This window comes from Neolamprologus multifasciatus, chromosome 19 (genome assembly GCF_963576455.1).
Source record: "Neolamprologus multifasciatus chromosome 19, fNeoMul1.2, whole genome shotgun sequence".
Taxonomy (NCBI): domain Eukaryota; kingdom Metazoa; phylum Chordata; class Actinopteri; order Cichliformes; family Cichlidae; genus Neolamprologus; species Neolamprologus multifasciatus.
In genome coordinates, this window is record NC_140457.1 from 15,986,935 (window position 1) to 16,007,170 (window position 20,236).

The following is a 20,236-nucleotide window of genomic DNA, read 5'->3' on the forward strand; positions in this document are numbered from 1 at the left end:
GCAAAGATGGAAAAACAGAGCATCTAACTTTTAAATTTGCTACACCGGTTGAGTGAAAAGGTAGAATCTTCAGTGAAGCAGCATTAAAAATAACATTTTTTATGATTTTTGAGGTTGGAGGAGGTGGAAGATCCTCCATCCACATCCTCCTTTGTTTCCCGTCATTTCACAGCTGGGAAGATGAAAACTCTCACATCCACCCTCACAGAGGAAACCCCTTCATCCCTCCCAAAATATCATACAACACACGCACACACACACACACACACACGCCAAGCACTCCCTAAAGCTTTCGGCAAGTCCCCAGCACATTCTTCACCCGACCACATTCACACGCAGCTGCACACTTCATAACAAGCGGAGGTTCATAACACACACACATGAAATAAAAGCATCTACTTGCCACTGGCATGCGGGTTTTGGTGCGGAATAAGAACCTCCACATGTCTGTGTCCAGATACTTCCATGTCACTGATGCTGTCACTGGGTGTCAGTGAACCTCTGTGACAGTCACACTTAGACACTTGCTTCTATGTCAGCTTGTGTCAGTTAGCCAACAACTCTGTATGCAATACCGCAACAGATACAACCTTCCTGTATGCTAAGCAAAATGGGAAGTAAAGTTATAAAAAATGCATATGAGCAGGGGACCGATTAGCTGTGGACAGCGTAGAAGGAAAAGGCTCAACTCAAGCAGGAAATAGCTCTTTCTCAATGGGAAAATGAATCAGAAGTCTATACAAGAGCTTCAAGGACAAGTTTACGGAGACAATGAGAAGAACTTGAATCTTTTGTGTCATTTTTCTTCAGTTTGAGATTCAAGATAGCAATCATGCAAGGTTTTTCAATTTCCGTTGACACATCATCTGACTAAAAGTCTAACACAGCCTGAAAAAGTAAAAGTTTAACAATAAGAGAATCCTACAGTCATGATAATCTTCTGTCGAATCAAAGCTTAAACGAGCTAACACAAATGCTTCTCTGAGTCCGCTTATGCAACATTTGATCACCTTTTCAGACTGCTAGAGAACAGATGCGTCAACTGTGAGACAGATATGGTGTAATGCCCTTTGATTAACACAAGGGGCCAGTGCAGGTCTGCAGCCAGTCCACTGGTAGGTGTTCCAAAGAAGGATGTCATAAGATAGGAGCTTTAGCCAAGTAAGGGCATGCTCACATTGTTAGCTCATGCCTCATCCAAATCCCAGTGTTGGCGCTGACACCAATTACAGTAAGGGAGACAAAGTGGGACAGAAAGGGAGCATGTGGGAGGTGATAGGCTGGAGTGCTGTCCAAACACTGTCCATTCACAGCAGCAGAGGTCACACGAGTTTAAACCCTACAACAGTCACGTCTTGCGTCAAAGCAACGCACCAAAGCTTGAAATGATGGCAAAGTTCAGAGGAGAGAATCATTACAAAAAAATAAGACAAGAGGAAGAGACAAGAGGAAAAGAGAAGTCACTGGTCAAATGGTGCATGAGCCTGGAAGAAGGAGTTAATTTAGGCTGTTGCTCTCCTAGTGTTTGTGTCTTGCACTGTAGCTTCTCCTCCTTCCTGGAAAATGAAGCGCAAGCACCTGTACATTTTCAACTGCAAGACAGCTCTGACTGCTTGGACAGAGGATGACGAGTGAAAACGGAAAGGTCCAGAGAGGGAGACGGAGCAGTCTAAACATTCATCTGTAAAAACAAATACCCACACTAGACTTTGCCTGCAAGAGCAAACACACTCAGAGGGGTAAAAAAAAAAAAAAAAAACCACACTGCAGCGGTACCCTCACAATGACGAAAGAGTCTGAGATTATATAAGAACTGAAGACAAAAAGAGACTGTAGGCAGCATGGACCATATTTTTAGGCATTTCTAATAAAAATACTTTAAGGTTATAACTACCTACCTACTACTTTTGTAATAAAAGTCCTTGTAGTGAAATGTTGCGCCCTCATTAAAATCTGCAGCTGCACAATCAGTTATGATTGAGGTTAAATCAACTTTTAATGTATAAAAATGTATAAAAATTGTCAAACACTGATACTTAAACCCGAGTAATATGTATGTGAACGTAGAACTAGTTTCATTTAAAACTCACATGTTTTAGTAATATTGGCAAATACTCCCATCACTTGCATGTGATTAACTAACCATTCAGTTCAAATATTAGTGTACAACCCTCTACGGGTCATTAATGAGAAGACATTTTTTGCACTCGTTTCATTGTTTATTGCTTATTTAAGGAGGAAAACTTAAAAGATCAGAATTCAAACCACAATCTAAAATCATGACCACTTAAAACGCCCTTTAATTTCGACACATACTGTCTGCTCTGACTATCATCTGGACCCGAATTTTAACCCTCATAAGCAAGTTCCCATGACTTGCAAACAGGTATTAGGTTTCACAAATGATTACATAAAACTCATTTTTGCTTCCACATTTTTCCCATGAAAGGGCTCTTGCCTAAATGCTAAGCAGCACTTTTGTGTTGAGAATGATAAGTGAAATGAATATTATGAAATATGGCTCCCTTTTCATCAAATCCCAACTGTTTTATACTAATTACTGGTTTTCATGCCCATAGCCTTGAAGATAATTACATATCATTAATAAATGAAATATTAACCACTTTTAAAAGTGGTTTTCTTTTTATCAACTGTTTCGTACGAAAATGACAGATGTTCAATAGCCTGGCATGTTTTGAGAAAGAAAAAAAATGTATAAACACTGTTTAAAGTGAGGTATTTAGAGCTCTACACTGTGCATATGCACTCATGCAGGATTTCAATGCAGGAGGTCTAAAAGAGTTTTGTATCCGACAATCACATCATGAACTCGGGCTAGAAAGTGGCTCTGTTTTTAAATCAGCCGGAGCATCTTCCTTCTCCTCTTTAATATCTGAAGGTGGGCACCAAAGAATGGTACTACATTTTAGAGGGCATGGAATTCATTCAACTAGTTCCTTTCAAGGTCAATTTTACACCTTTGATAGATAGGCTGTTCCTTCAGCACACCTTTTCACATTTTTAAGCCTCTCCATCTGCTCTCCTTCATTTTGTCCTCTCCCATGTCCCATTTGTTCTCTATGACCTCCACCAACACCTGCTAACAGGCGAGACTGACAGGCTGGTACAAAAAAGAGGGAAGAGGGTGAAGGGAGGTTGGAAGATGGACGTTCACCTGGTTCCAGTGAAATCCTTAGTCATCCCATTGTGATGCTTTAATACTAGCTGAGCCCGGGGCAGGCACTACATCATAGGATACCACTGGAGAAAAGGTTGGTTTAGTCTCCTAGGTTGAACCTAAAGGCTTAATGACAACATAAGGTAAATAGCCTTAAACCCTCAACGCTTAACATGAATATCTCTGCCTTTGTCCAGCAGAAAGGTGGAGGATCAAGCCTTCATCCACAGTCCAGCACTGAGAAAATGGATAGGGGAAATAATCTTAGAAGGATAACTTATTCTTAATTAAAACTGTCACTTTAAAAATAATAAATAAGTAAATCTGTACTGCATAGGACCTCTTCAGTACAGCAGTGCCTTTTTAAAAAAAAAAAGAAAAAAAAGAAAGCATGACAAAGCCATCGGGTGTTTCGCAACATGTATCATGCTTTGACATTTGTTTTGCTGATGAAGGGGACTTCCGGGGTTAATATCCATCCCTTAGCAGACTGAGCCATCTGTTCCCACACCCAAAATACATCAGATTTTTAGGTAAGTAACTGCCCTGAAATGACACTGAATTCATACTCTGAAGTGCACGTTACACAACTATTCAGTTGTCATCATGTTGCTATTTAAAGCTTTAACATTATGTTTTAGAGACGCACATTGTAAACACAGGATCATGTGACAGAGCCACATCAGGAGGATTAAGTGACAGCTAGGATGGACAAGTGAAGGCACTGCTTTACTAACTAACTAACTAACTGCAGGGACACTATTTGTGTGTTAGCTAAGCCAAGCTTTCTAAGGAAGTTTAAAAAAAATCTTTAAACCAATTTTGAAAGCATGTATGTAAGGATAAGTTGATAAAAACCTTTAATAACAACTGTGGGGAAATATTTATTTGCAATGCACAGCTTGATGGTTAATTATGGTTAATTAGCGATGACCCTAACTGTGGAGTTGGATTGGAATTGTTACTGTCTTTTTAACACTTGTACATAGTGCAATGGACATTCTGCAGCTCCATTCATTAAAAGCGATAATAATAATAAAAAAAAAAAACAAAAAAAAAAACAGCAACTCTGTGAAGTCCTGCCCATTCTGACCACTTGCACGCGTCTTAAACTTTGCATGACTGAACATTAACTTCTGCAAACTAATCAAACTTTCACAGCATCATCATTAGTGATGAGAGTTATGTCTGCCAAATGTTTGCCAAATTAAAGCACTTATTTAAGCTATGTATTTATTTGTTTATTTTCTTGAGAGAGATTTGTAATTAAGAACCAAATTCAGAGTACACTACACAACATGGCATCATTAAATTTGCATCCACACTGAAGGCGATTTGCTTATCACGTGTTGCTTTGAAGCTGACGATCAGTCTCTTGTGGACATTCCAGCCTTCTGTTGCCTAGGTAACCCTATAATGTATTTACTACCAGGTTATATGTCAGTCAATAGTATCCTGCAATCTCACTGGTAGCCTCTTCAATTGCCAATCAGCAATTCAGCTCAAATGAAGGTGCTGAATGTCTTTCCCTTTTTTGTGGTTTCTGGTTGCCACGTTGTTTCCTGTATGGATGCAGTTTTTTGCAACAACAGAACAGCAAATGTGTAAAAAAAGGAGAAGCATTCTATAGACTTTTAAAACAACTAATCACATGAACAAGTGGAAGGTAGAGGCCAGAGGAAATGTCCCAGCAGGAGTTTAGGATTAGCACAGATACTGCAGGAAATCCTGTCATGGCATCTGTAATATTTATAGCAGCAGCATGTATAGCCGTAAGATGATTGGCAGTTCAATGGGCCAGTTGACATCGGGTTAAAACGGCCTTGTGTAATATCCACAGTGGGAGCTTTTGTCAATAAATATATTAAGAAAAGAACGAAAAGAAATGGCAGAAATGATTTAGAGAGAACAAAGGGGAGGGATAGAAGGATAAATGAGAGACAGAAGAGTGAATATACACAATGAGGTCATCGATGTTAAACCTAAGCTGCATGGCTGCGGTGGAAATGTGTAGCACTCTAGACCTGGTTGCAAATATATATAAAAAAAATAAAGAGTACAAGCCAGAAACACCAAACCCCAACATCTCCTGAGCATTTTGTCACTCATCTATAATTTGTGTGTCATCACACAAACGTTTCCACAACATCTAAAATAGCAACTTCAACTGCTACTCAATCTGCACTTCCTGCTTAGTCCCAGGTTTTTCCCCTTTAGAAATCCGCTCAACCAAATGCCAAATAAACCCCCAAAATTCACATACAGACATAAAATACTAGCACGTGCATATAACCTTTTTTTTGTATTGTAGGTATTTAAATGCAGGAACAGAGGGGACACCAATACAAGATTTTAACTTGAAAAGATAAACTGACAGAAAAAAAAGGATAGTTTTTGTTAACTAGACAGAGAGAGAGGGTGCAAAAGGGCAGAGCATGGAGACGACACAATAAGCATCCATATTGATGAGAAGTATAAAGGATGAGTGGAAATGGTCGGAACGTTTTCCTTAATCGACCCTCAGAGGCAGAAGTGTGAAAACTATGGCAAACTGCGTTTATGCAGTCCTCCGTCTCCCAGCATCCTCTTTGCAAGACCAAGAGGTAGTTTCAGAGGCAAGGCCATTCCACATAAGAAGAAACATCTTTTCAGATGATGGCTTCCAGGTAACACTTGCAGCCTCCATCTTCACAAATGGAGCACTTCTGTTCACACTCTACTTCAGTTTGGAATCTGATGCCAGAAATGTCTTCTACTTATCACCCATGCAGCATGAAATGGAATTATACTATGTTTATTTTGGAGGTAATATATGATGATGGCCTTTAAAGGTTATGTAAGCTTGAGACTCTAATATCAGAGACCTTTCAGAAACACAGACTTATCCAGAGTGCACACACAGACTGGATGATTAATGGAGCTGACTTTCTGTCAGAGCATCCCAGTGCAACTCATTACCATGACCATGTCTGAATGTGATAGAAAGAGAGAAACAGACTGTCCCTTTCTCTGTGTGTGTGTCTTTCAAACCCAACTGGTATATGAATGAAAATCCCAATGAGCACACCCATTTACGAAAAGTATACGTTTGTGTGAGTCTGCTCTTGTGTTTATATGCATTATCATTCTCCTCCTGGTAGCACAAGTCACACATCGGGGCTTAGTTGACGCCGAGGGCACAGTAAACCATGACGACTAGGGCCAATAGCAGACATGGAAATGATACAGAGGGGATGAAGTGAATAGATGGATGGCTCAAGCATCTGAGGGGCATCTGCTTCAAGTTGAGACTTGGGAGGGAAACAGCTACAACACATGATAACCCTTCAGGTCAGGCAAGATTGTTGAAAAGGGAGAAAGAAGTTGAATGATAAGGAAATTGAAATTCTGATTCAGCTTTGACCTAAACTACCAAAAAGTTAGAAACAACATTGTTTTTTGAAAGAAAGCACATCTAATACGTCACTAAAAATAATTACAAATGTTTTAAATAACAGTTAATGATGATGATTAACTCAGAAATTATTTATGATTTTAGCAGAATATGCTTGTAGATATACAGAAGCTTATACTCCTCCATAGAAAAAGAAGTTTCTTCTGAAATCCCTTGTTAACTGCATCATATTTGTGACCTGTCCAGGGTGTACCCCACCTCTTGTCCTAAGATAACTGGGATAGGCTCTAGCCCCACCCCACCCTGAATTGGATAAAAGGACCAGAAAAGATAGATGGATCCCTTGTTTAAGAAATAGATGTGATTTCATGAGGTTGACCAATAACACCACAGTCTGCTCTACATCATTCCAAACATGTCGCATTACTTCTCGACAATAATGAAAACTAACCAGTGTAGCCTGAACTAAAACTGCACTAAGACTGGCCCGTATTTTCATGCACTTTTTAATGAGCTATAACAAACCTGTTTTCAAGTTTTACAATATGGAAAAAACACAACTTCAGCAAGACATCCTATATCGATTAGATGAACATCTAAAAAACACTTTAAACTCTAAATTGGACTTAAGGCGTTAAAAGTTTAGCCTTAGATTTCCATTTTATTCAAGTATCTCTTTCTGAGGCAGTGCTTTACTTTGAAAATATCTCATTGCTTCTTCTTCATCTCTGAACATCAAGTGTGATTTTTCTCTTTTGGGGGACAAGCCGTTATCAAACTATTGTTCTATTGTAAAGATCTAGATGCCTAATTGTCACATCCTTACAGTTTTAGAACAGGCTTGCATTTTTTTTAAATGATCAGTTGATCCTTTATCATAAAAAAAACTTGCATTAGGTAACACAGTGCCAGTGAAAACAGATGCATAATGTTGCCAAAAGAAAAGTATAAATTCCATAAAGAATAACAAGTAATTTTGATGAATCACTACATTTACTTTAGTTAATCACTTCTCAAATTGATTCAAAGTTAGTAGTGCACAGGAATGCCTAATCACTGGTCAAATGGATTATTTCCACATGGGCCCAATCAGACATCACGTGGACTTGCTGGAATCATACAGGCTAAATACTGTTTAATTGCGTACTGTGACTGCAATGCACATTTGGTTTCTCACCTGCACCTCCATCGGGTAATGCCTACAAAAGTTCAAGGCTGCAGTGCATGTGCATAAACAACTTTTTTGTGGCATTAGGCAGGACAGAGGCCTCTAATATTAATTTAATATTAATTTTCAGGTAACATATGCTGAACTTCCAAAAACATTTAGGTGTTTTTTCACCGCTTCTTTTTCATGGCAAAAATGGACCTTGAACACTTTTGTGTAACACCATCCTATGAAAAACTGAGCAATGAGATTCAGCTATATAGTTGCAAATCAAGAAGAGGAGAGGGTAACAGAGATTACCATGTGTATTACAAATCCAAAGATTTAGAGCCCCCCTTTTAGAACAGAGGCAGGATGCAAACCACATCTCCTAGTGTCTCTGTTTGTGTGTGTGCCTGTTTAAATGCTCATCAGATCTCTAAGCACCTAAACTGAAACTGCAATCTGCATCGGTTACTGCTGATGACAAACTCAGATAAGAGGATACCCGGTTGACACAAACACACACGCACACACACCCACAACAAACCCACACCTCCCCCTTGGGTCTGCACATGCAATCATAACAGCGTCTGTTAGCTACTACAAAGAATAGGGGGGCATTTTAATTTGTATTAAAACCTTCTGGAGAGGCTCAATTAACCTGCTGCATAAACAACTGCATGACTGGGACTTGATAAGACGTGAATGACGGTGCGCTTTTGCGTGTTTACTTGTGTCTGCGTGGGCCTGTGTGGATAAGCCTTGCTAATAGATCATTTTTTACTGTACCTGAAGATTGTGTGCAAGGCTGTGTCCTCAGCACAAAGGTCCATCTTGCGTAATGAAGTCGATTTTCCATTAAAGAATCTTGTTAACTGGACTAACTTGCCATAAAAAGGAACACCAAGAGTAGTTTATGCATAACAGATGAGCCAGACATCGTTGTTAAACACTCATGGAAAGCTATAAGTTTACCTGAACCCTTTCAATCGGGCTCATCAATGCCAAACATCCTTTCTGTAAGACTTTGGATGACCTTGTTCAAGAAGAGAGAAAAAAGGATTCATAGTCACAGAAAGGACTTCTAGACATAGTCACTTTAAAAAAAAAAGGAAGCAAAAACAGCCTTGAAAACAAATAACTTCATAGAAAAGAAGTTAGACTGAGAAACTTCGTAACGCAAGTTTGATTAAAGGGAAGATGAGTCAAGGACAAATGCTTAACAAATCATTAGAGTCGGCCTTTATCTTGAACTACAAGGACATGATGATGAATTACACTTTGCTGAAGAGTGCAGGAGAAGTAGTGATGGAAGACAGGGATGAGGAAGAGAGGAAGGGGATAATGTACTGGAATGTAACCAGGTAAATGATGAAGGGCAGAGTAAGAGAGAGAATGAAGGAGGGCATCTTCAAGGCCTCAGTGCTTTTCTCATTTAGCAGGGCTGTGTGCGTTCGTCCATGCGCACACGTGTGTGTGTGTGCGTCATCAGGGTTTCCCTTCCTTATATCATCTAGAGTGCCGTTAGAACAGCAGAGCCCACTTTAACAGAATCCAGAGGACTGTTTCCCACTTGTTATCATCACAGTGCCTTTTCAAAATGCGTGACGTAGAAAATGAAGGCAATTGACAAGTCTGGTTGTTCAACGTCGCCTGCTGGTGAAATAATCAAAATGAGCCTGACTTTTGTTGCCTCTGAAAAATGACACCTACAATCGCATTTCTATGTGTGATGCGTGATGTGACAAATAGGAAACAGGGAAATCAAACAGATTGAGAGCACGGGAAAGAAAGAAAGTCGACATTTCCAGGCCAACACCCACAGGGCAGCCTGATAAGATCAAGTCTTTGTGATTAGAAGGTTTTTACACAATTCTTTTCTGGAAAAAACAGAATGAAACATGTGTGGGTTCCTTTTCTGGACAATGACAAATCATAATTCGAGCTACGTTATTCCCAACCACTTAGAGAGCTTTTTTCACGCAGTTTAATGGGATCGATTGCAGAACAAGATGCTTGAAGGAGGAGCCTGTAATTAACTTCCAGAGAAGCAATGCACTTTAGATAAAGACTCTAAACCATGCAACACTGTACCTTCCTGTTTTAAGTGAGCAATGAGTGTGCCTGCCGCCTGCATGCGTGACCACAGTGAATCTGCAGCACACTGCGGCAATTTATTGCAAGTCTTGTGGTCGCCTATGTTAAATATACCAGCAATAGCATGCATAATTATATATTATACATAGTATATGAAAGTAGTAGGAAGTTGCTTTCTTGAAGAGTGCTCTTCAAGAAAGGGGGAAAAAAACCACAACTAATTTTAATTAATCAAATAATTTGTGCGTACACAATTAAATAAATCAGAACTAAATATTTCAAAAATAAAAAACCAAGATGCAGCTCACTTACTAATCCTTTAATTTTCCATTCCATAATCCAGGCTTTTCAACCTCTCTCTCATAAAGGTCACTTGCTGTGCCTCTCATAGAGCTACTTTTTATTAACACACAGGAACAACACTGCTTAAAGTCTTGTCTCAGACTTTGACATCAACTTTCAGGATGTGGCTTACTTGTGAAGTTCAGACAATTGCGGAACCTCAGCCAGAGCCATCGGCTCCGCTCGTCTACAAAACAGCAATCATATCGGACCGCCTTTAAAGAGGTTTTCCTGAGCTGAGGTGGTTCTTCAGCATAAAGTTGACTTAATTTCACGGTTCGGAAAAGGTTGATTAGAGCTTTTCAGCATCTGAGTAATATTAGGTTGCTATAATTACAGAAACAGTTGCAGCGTTTTTTATTTTGACATCTTACTCGATTGCGGTCACATGAAAATATCTCATCATATGTATCTAAATGTCTTCGCATCGAGTTTATCACAGCGCGCACACAAAACTCCCTTCCTCAAAGACCCAATTTATTTTTTGAATCTTCGGTTTTTTAGCTTTCCCCTTTATGCAATTGCAGTTTTTTAGTACTTCAGAGTCTAAGGCAGAGCCGCTTTACAGTTGAGCAACACTAACTGAAGCTTCTGTATTGTGGTGTTTCATCTATCTGCTGCGCCTTTATCTTTCAGCTGCGTCTAAAACGAATGTTCAATTAGGACGGAAACCTCATATCATAATCACGCAAAAATGGTGTTGCAAGATGTGGAAGTCATGTGCTCGTGACTTCCACTGAAGAAATAAAATGATAAAATTGAAAAATCAAGTGCTAATAATACTTGCCATTTATGTATTTCTATAGTATCAATAAGATGTTTATTGACGTGTAACATCGTTAGTGTGCAACTTTATGTCAGCATTTTTATACCGACTCTACAGTGACACAACAGATGACATGAAATCATATCACCAAGGTAATTAAACACGTAGAAATAAGCCAAATAAAAAAGAAGAATAGATGAGAAATAACAACATAATGAAATATTATTTCCATTCATTCACACTGAGTCCTCTGAGAGCAGAAAGGACAGTGGGTCAAGCTAAGTGTTGTTACAATGAATGAGTAAAGAATAACTGTAAGTTATGGAAAGTATGCAAAGAAAGTCACAGGCCTATTGTCACATTTATGCAAATACACACAAAGCAATCACACGCTGGCCTGAAAAAGAAAAAGGGAAAAAAAAACACTGAAGTGTTAGCATTCAGCGTCTTACACACAAACAAATCTTTTGTGAAAGGTCACAACAATGTGACAAGGTAAACTGAATGTGATCCATCCATCCAATGGCATCCATTCAGAAGCCTATCGAGTCTCATCATATTCAGTTATGCATATTCAAAGCGAGGTTAGGAAAATGCTGGCCTGTTCGTTTTATTTTGAGGACCTTGGCAAAGCAGGGTGACAGGATGCATAAATCTTTTGGGAGGTGTGCTGATTTTGTCGCTAAAAGCAGGGACAGAAAGGAGCACAGTATGTGATGCCTCAATCTCAATGCAGTCTGTGGCTGAAAAGCCCTTTAAAAGAGCTACCACAAATTGTGCTGAAAGTCCAGCATTTTAACCCCTTCTGGTAAAAAATAAATAAATAAATAAATAAAAACAACCAAATAACATTAAACTAATGGGAATTTTGGAATATATTGCCTCAAGTTCACTTTACTTTATTAATTTACACGAGATGACCTCACACCTACAGGTTCAAGCAACACTGAAGGAAATCAAATGGTGTTTTTCAAGCACAACAGCCCATGCATAACTACCATACAGCCAACAATGACAAAAATAGAGGCTTCATCTAATTTTTATGTGCTTCATGTGACTAGTTATTCCTACTGCTTGAATGTAAGCTTAATGGCTCATTCTTTTGATGTCACCCAAATATTTGGCTGTTTCACTTGTTATTCACCAATAGTTAATGAAATGCTGATTGTGGTGAAATCCAAATAAAAGGCTTTGAAAAGCCTAAAAAAAGGAGAGACACACAAAAAAGACACATGCTGTTCAAACTGAGCATCAAGACGGGGAACGAAAGGTGATTTATGTAACTTTGGTTGTTGGTGCCAGATGGGTAGGTCTGAGTAAAGTTCTCTGGGTAAAAATACCTTGACAGGAAGGCAACAGAAACTCAAACATGGTAACAAAAGAGCATCGCTGAATGAAAAATACGTAGAACCTTGAAGCAAATGCGCTACAGCAGCTAAAGAGCACACTGCGTGACAGCAAGAACAGGAAACTGAGGCTACAAATCGCAAGAAGTCACTAAAATTTGGAGAAGATTTTAAATATATTGCTAATACGATAAGCCTCAATCTATGAATCTACACTGCCCTGTATCAATGGTATATGACCTTTATAACTATAGCATATACATATTTTGATGACTGCTTCTAGCAGGATAACATGCCATACCACAAAGCTCAAATCAGCTACAATACTATATTCTGCTTTATCATAACATTGAACCATTTTAACTTTGTATTAATTTGATTTTTGACTGACTGAAAAAGAAAACCAATGTACAAATATTTCAGTGTTAATAGAAAAAAAAAGTGTTATTTTGTTTTGATGGAGCATTCATGACTGCATCATAAACAAACAAACATTATCAGCTTATTCTGATGCATTTCCAGTTTACTATTCAGTTACACATTACAGCTTTTACCACATCAGCATGATTTAGCCACGCTTGATTCACCACAGCTTCACAAGGACTAGCATAAGCAACACAACCACATGGCTAATTAGCATAATATGAGAGCTTTGCTGAATGGGCAGGTAAACGGTGGTACACACAGTCAGTCTGCCTACAGTAAAGACAAGAAGCCTTAGCTTATTTTACAGAAATGTAGGCATTTTCCTCTAATTTTGGACTTGCATATAAAAAACACAAATATAAATATATATTTTTTTAAAATCCCAAATTATGTGCTACTACTTGTCAACTGCTAGTTATATTTATATACGTTTCTACACATGCTTTTTACATACAGTAATGTAGAGATAATGTATTTAGATTGAAGTATCGTATCCTGACTTGAAAAGCTGGCCCCGGAGACGATCCAACTACGGAGGTCGTCTGTTGATTTCAATCCTATGTTTCAATTCTGTTTTTGCTACGTCGCACATCATCAGTAGTGGTGTAGCAGAAGCTGGAAGTGAAAGCAATTAAGATGGCTAGGGGTATGGAGGCAAAAATCTCGATAGAGGAGAGTCAAGGAAGCGAGCTTCCCACCCAGAGAGTGCGTTATTCTAGTCAGTTTAAGTGGTGTGCTATGTTGTACCGTTGGTGTAGGCGGGATGAGATATGATGAGAAAAAAATTATAATTTCAAGGAAATAAAATAAAGTGAAGCAGAGCAGGACTGGAAAGAGCAATAAGTTCTGTCAGCTAATAATCACACTCAAGAGGCTTGTTAACTCTGTGAGTCACGTATGAACGGGAAACAATCTGGCATCAAGAAACAAGAAAAGGATGAGCAGTCCAACGGAAACAAACAAAAAGAATAAAATATTCCACTAGAAGCAGACAAACAGCACAGTATCGGTGTCTGTGCTATATCAATGCATGTGTATGAGTGTGTGCATGGCTGAAGGCTTCCACCTAGATGTCCTATCACAAAGTGTGATCAATGACAGTGCTCTCGGACTACTGAATGATGTAATGACAGAGCTGTCAGCAAAACAGTGCTATAAACATGCAAACCAAATATGCACACACAGCCCATGACATAATTTGTGTGTGTGCGTGTGTGTGCCGGAGAAACATTTGTGATGGGAACCGACGTCACCTCTGAGCCTGAGTCACAATGCTGCCATCAACAGTCCAGTAAACAAGGCAGTTTTTATTCTTTCCGTTGTCGCATCCTTCAGACAAAACACAAATCTTTTGGAAAATGCGCATCTTAACACCCCGCATTTGCACAAATACCCACAAAGTAGATTTACAGTTCAACAGAAATGAATAAATGCAGAAAGCTGCCACATTTTAGGGTTTATTTGGCAATAGGAAGATGAGAGTACATAGTTGATTTAAAAGCAAGTATTAGTAAAGTTAATCTGATTTCAGGACTAAAGTGTTGCGAATTTACCTACAGAGCCACACTAAAGCATCAGGTGTGCATTTCAGGCTACGTCCCGAAGCAGAGTGTGACATAATCAGTCTCAGTCCCCCTCCCACCCCACCCGCACTACCCTGTTAATAACCCCTCCTTCAAACCCTGCAGTGGAATGTGAAGTGTTGAGCTCTGCGCAGCTCCAAGGCTTGTCCAGACCTTGTTAATACAGGCCTCTGCTCACTGGGGATCATAGCCAAGCAGATGCCGGTATAATGCATTGCTCCTCTGGCAAGATTTCATGTGCTCTGCAAGATGGTGCTCAAGTTTTCTAAGAAACGTCAAACTTTGCCCATACAGAAAAGCACTATATGAAATGTTTTTTTTCTATCTCTTTGTGATGCACATTTCAAGCTCTGAAAAATTAAACACAGCAAACACAGGTTCTAGCTGGAGGTACAGCTCAGTAGCCATCTGCTGTCCTAATTGTCCATTTTATTAAGTATTTATGGAGTTTCTGTTCCAAACCTGGAAAGGCCAAGAAAAATAACAAACAATCATGGCTTCTTTTTTTTCTTTTTTCTTTAAAGCAGAGGTAACTTGTGCAAGTCAAAATTCTGCATTCTTATTGGACAGCTGAATAAAGCAGTGCTCTTTCTCAAGGTAAAAAGGGTAACAGGGGACGGGACGAGACAAGACATGCTAACAACACAGAGTTGAAAAAAGAAATAAGGAGCTCAAAAATTAGACATTTTCAAATGCAGGATCAGAGACCTGCTGTATCTGCAAATAACTGTTTGCCTTTATTATAAGTTGGCAAACAGGAACACAGGGAACAGATGGTTGTAGAGTTTTATTAAGATAGCGTTGTGTTATTAATTAACACAAGGAAACTGACGTGTGCTCCATGTTGCAATCTTCCACTATCTAGCACTACATGGAGTTTAACAGAAATACAACACAGCATTCAGATGTGAAAATAAAATCCAATAGGAGCCTGGGGTAAAATTTAGACCTCTTCTGCAAAACACCACATGGCCATGTTTTTTTTTTAAAAAAAAAAACATAAATCCCAGTCACCAAATCCCAAAGGAAGTAGAGCAGTTTAGAAAGATAGAATGCATCTCAATGAGAGATTATAATGCAGACAGCCCCTGCAGGGATGCCATCCCAAGAGAAAGGGAGGCATCTAAAGTAGCAAGATAGAAACAGACAAGGAACTAAGAAAAGGAATGCTGTTACCTTTTCCTTTCTCCTGCACCCTCTGATGAGAGTCAAGTGAATTTTCCAGACTGAAAGCCCTCAAAGGAATGGTATGGCTACTGGCATGTCCCCCATAAAAGAGTATAAATAAGAAGTCAAGAAGAGAAACTCTATAAGAAAACGTTTCACTTAAAACAAAAGCAGTTTTGTATTTGTGAAATATGCCCATTTTTTTTTCGTGTTGAGACTTTCAAGGAACACAGAAATATGAAGCTTTAGCTTACAAATGGTTAGCTTATCATAGCTTATCTCATCTTAGCTTAGAGGCTAAAAATGGTAATCAGCATTCAGCCTGGCTCTGCAGCAGCTTGCTAATTAAACCCTTACATCTCAATATCAAACAGTAAAACAAACAATTGTGGTTTACTTGTTTATAATCTTTATGCTAACTTAGGCTGATAATAGCTTCATATTTAGCATAAAGAGGAAGTGGTGATGATTGTCTTATTGCAGTCTATTCCATAGTTCTTATAATTTTTGTTTTGTTTTATCCTACACTGCAACATATGCTCTTTAATGACCAGCTGAACCCACTCAATCTATTTCTCCCACCCATAGCGAACAAGTGTTGGTGAGATTTTAAAGAATTGAATATTTCTGTAGTTCTGAGTGGCACACTACAAAATGAACTCCCTTCTTTGCTGGAAAAGGAAAGAGTTGTATAGTTTAGTCTCTCCATCCTCTTTTTTTGTCTCCCATTATATTTCCTTCCCCTCCCACTTCCTCTCTTTTTCTTTGCGCCCAAGCTTATATATGGCTCCAACTGCCACAAGAATCTTCTATTGTCTTAATTAATGTGACTGACAGTAGCAACAACAACTATTCATCTACAACAAAGAGGCAGGGATTTGAACATGTTTTACCCTTACATAAATCCAGGCACAGTGCAATGCAGTTCATATACACTGCAGTTCTGGGATCTTGGTTAAGTCTTCACCAGTCTGACTCCCTGTAGAGGTTCATTATTAATTAAAATGCTGCAATAAATCTGTTATACTTATTGTGTAGGAATTGTTGAGGTGAGCTTGGTGTGTTTCGATCTGGGGGGACACGTAAATCAAGTCCAAGGTCAGCTTTGCAAAAAAAATGGGGAGAGCAGTTGCCATGCCTACGACACGCATGTGCAAACAGAGGCTCACAGTTATACAAACACATGCCACAAGGCTACGCAGCCATCTTTCCATTTCCTGACTTGCCAGCCCAGCTGACCTCTGGGCTACAGTAGCCCAGAGGTCAAAACACAAATCATGTAAGCTGCAATCCCTGCCTACGCACTCTCACTGGTAAATATTTAATCGGTCTTGAACACATTTTAACACCATTGCTGCAGGATGTCCATCATATTAAGACACAAATAATTATATTTGCAAGGAAGCATTGCATGTGCACGCTTGTGGTTATCCAACAAAGGGCAAATTAGCCGCAGGTACACTGGATCTCAATGCACCAATGCACACTGCAACAAGGAGATGCCTGAGTGTGTGTGCATCTATTTCCCAAAAGACCCGGAAAGTGTGTTTGATATGCCAAGTTACTGCCCCTGATTCCTTTTGAGTTTACTGCACGCTGAGTTTTTCTTTAGTTGCAAAGCTCAGAACTATGACTGTGTCTGGAACCCCAGCTGACTGACTTGAGGAAGAGCTACGCAGGAGCTGCCTCCTGTTTCCTCCCCTCTTTCCTCTCCTCTCTGCACTCCACTTCTGCAGTCCTATGCGGTTTTCTCCTCCCACCGTTCCCTCTCTTCTCACGCTCTTGACATCTCCTCGCTCCCGCTTGCGCTCCGCTACGTCCTCTTGTCCCTTGGCCACTGAAGCATAAATACCACTCGCTCAGCACCTAGCTGCAGTAAAAAGTCATTACCTACATTAGGAACAACAAAAAGTGTCACTGACACCAATGGAAAAAGCAATACCTTTTACTGCTTTGCTGCCCTCGGGCTTGGTAGGTGGGAGTTCATACTGAAGTGGAAGTCAGGCAAAAAAGTACACACACAGACACACACTCCTGACCATATAGTGAATGTTACTCTGCATTTGCCCACGCATGACTGTTTCAATAAAACACCTATGAAACATCTTCAAACAGCTTATTTTGAATGTCAGAAAACAGAAAACCACACAGTGCATTCCTCAGATGTGCACATTTAAATGTCATGCCCACGAGTTTAATTACAAGTCAAATTTCGACTAAGGTGTGACGACGCCACTCCTTTGTTGCACTTCAATCACGCTGACCCAAAATGTCAACAAGACACTGACATCCCACCTTGCTGCAGGCAGTAACATTTTTTTCCATCCTTGAAGTAGTTTCCTTTCATCTTTCACCCCCCTCTCTCTCACTCCCACTGTGATTTTGTTTATAATTAAAAATTCTCTGGCTGTAATAACTCAGAACATTTCCACCATTTAGAGGAATGCAGAAAATTATGTGTTATCTACTTATCACTCAGCTGGGCTGGCTGTTATTTGCTTTGGCTTATAATCAGGAAGTATAACAACTTCTTTAGGTCACAGTGATTTATTGTTGTGGTAATAAAATATAAAACCTAAAAAGTTTTTTTTAAATATACACATAAATACATTTTAATGGCAGTTCACTGTTAAAATATTTCAGCATATCCCCAAATGCTTCCCCTGAAATTAAAGTTGGATGATTTGGAAAAATATTAAGCAGTACGGCCTTTTTGTGTCAATAGTTTGAAGGTGGCAGAATTGAGATAAAGTTTGTGAAAAGATCATGATGCCCAGCACCAATCACGATTTCCCGACATCGGAGTCCAAATCTAATGGCAGTTTGTTGTCAATTTCAGGCTCCTATCAATCAAAGCACACCCACAGATGATAAAACAGTTATGAGCTTAGGAGGGTTAAGCTGACGCACACACACAGCAAGTAAATCAGCTCCTCCAATAGAGGAACGCCGTTAAAAATGGGAGATTCTTGTTACTTTCCTTACACTTCTAGAAAACAAAATATCCCATTGGGGAAGGTGGAAACAGAGCATGGTTGGTTTTTTCCTTGAAATGGATTTGGTGACCTATTGTGTGCTCGGCAGGCTAATTAGTTTTTATCTTCTTTTGACAGCCCTGTGGTAGACCTCTCATCACTCACTGCACCGTATGCGATGCCTTTTTCAATTTCTCTGTTTGAGGTTGTTATTGTCTTATTCATTGTTTCAGCTCTTTGAACAAATCTTCCTCACTGGCATCCTCAAGGGCAATGGGGTTGATGTGATCTGTTGCTAGAAATAGGCCAAATGCATCACTTCTGTGGTAGCAGATCACTGAAAGCCTGGCACCCTGCCAGGCACTAAATTGCTGGGTAAGATCATCCCCTTGCGACGACACGACTAACTATCCTTTCTCAGGTGACTGTCCACAGCTGTCTGATATCATCACACCAATACAAAGGCTGTCTTTAACTGCTATTCTAATGTCCATCAAAGTATTGGAATTCTTAGTTTTAGCTGGTCTAAAGCATATGCAATAATACAAGAAATAACTTCTACTGCTTTGACAGAACGTAATGAAACAGAGAAGGCCAGTGCTGATATTATAGGCTAAATAATCTATTCATTATTCATAAGAGTTGTTTTCCCCTAATGTAGCAATTGAGATAATCTATCGTTTATGTCAATTAGGTAGCAAAATATTATTTCTCTTTGGAATCTCAGATATGAGGATTTGCTGCGTTCCTTTCTTTTCTCCTTGATATCATTACGTTGGTAAATCGTAGACTGATGGTTGAACAAAAGTGCGTCGCAATTTTCTTTGCACTTATTAACTATTATTAATCATCTTATGGCCTCCAGGATTAATTCAATCTACTTAATAACATGTCACTTGTAAATAAAGAAACTGATTATCTGTGTCAGTGTGAAGAAGAAATGAGTTTCATCTCGCTTCAACGAGAGAGACAGATATTGATCATCATTACTATCAGTTTAATGGGTCCAAAAATAGCTTGGGAAGCTCTACTAGGCAAGAATCATATGTCGCTCAGCTTTTACACAAGGAGACAAAGGAGAGAGCAGATCGCTCATTAGAGAGAGGACCCAGTTGAGCTCACCACCCCCAGACCCAAACACTCACGGCTTAATGCTGAGGACCATCACGTTATTGTTTAAAGCCTGTTTTAGGTTTTAATATTATTGAACGACAAGGACAGGTGCTCTCTTTCCCAACACTGTGCTCTCTCTTTCTCAGTTGTTGCCTCTAAACCCTGCCTCTCTCACACCATCCATTCCTCTATTAGGTCTGCTGGAGGCAGGTAACTCCCATGGCTAGAGTAGATAACAGCCGCCATTATCAGATTCCCAGCATTAAAAGAGCAGCTCAGTATTGATCGCTGTAGCGCCTGGTTACAACTGCTCTGCCTGCGCGGTGCTACGACAGTCTGGGTATGAGGTCTACCTTCAACCCCACCAACATCTAGCATTTCACGGTGTGATTCATTATTTACATACTAATTACATTTTTAGCTTTGTTGACTGTGCAATAAAACCTTTAGTCAAACGATCACCTAAATGATCACATAAAACAGCATTCCTAATATTTTCCCCAATCCTATCATTCATGAAACTGGAAAAGCTTTCCAAGTCTTGCTAATATGCTAGAGTAGATCATGCTTTCTCTGGTGGGGCATATGGCTGCAATATTTTTTCTCCACTTGAAACTGTTTTGGGTTTGAGCACTTACTTCACCTCGTGAAAATCCAATCTCCTCCAACTCTGCCATCTATATCCTTCACCAGATGGTT

General features: G+C 39.4%; 1 protein-coding gene across 3 annotated transcripts in view; it reads right to left on the minus strand.

Moving 5' to 3' along the window:
- rps6ka1 (ribosomal protein S6 kinase a, polypeptide 1) overlaps nucleotides 1–20,236 on the minus strand; it is a 50,839-nt gene that overhangs the window by 14,145 nt on the left and 16,458 nt on the right. Inside the window, exon 1 of one of the 3 annotated variants that reach the window (XM_085142546.1) lies at nucleotides 404–4,180. The exons of the other annotated variants lie outside the window; for them this stretch is intronic. Within the exon in view, the coding sequence (XP_084998672.1) occupies nucleotides 404–445 (42 nt within the window). The 5' untranslated portion in view covers nucleotides 446–4,180. Of the gene's footprint in view, nucleotides 1–403; nucleotides 4,181–20,236 lie in introns of those variants that run through there. 3 annotated transcript variants of the gene reach the window in all.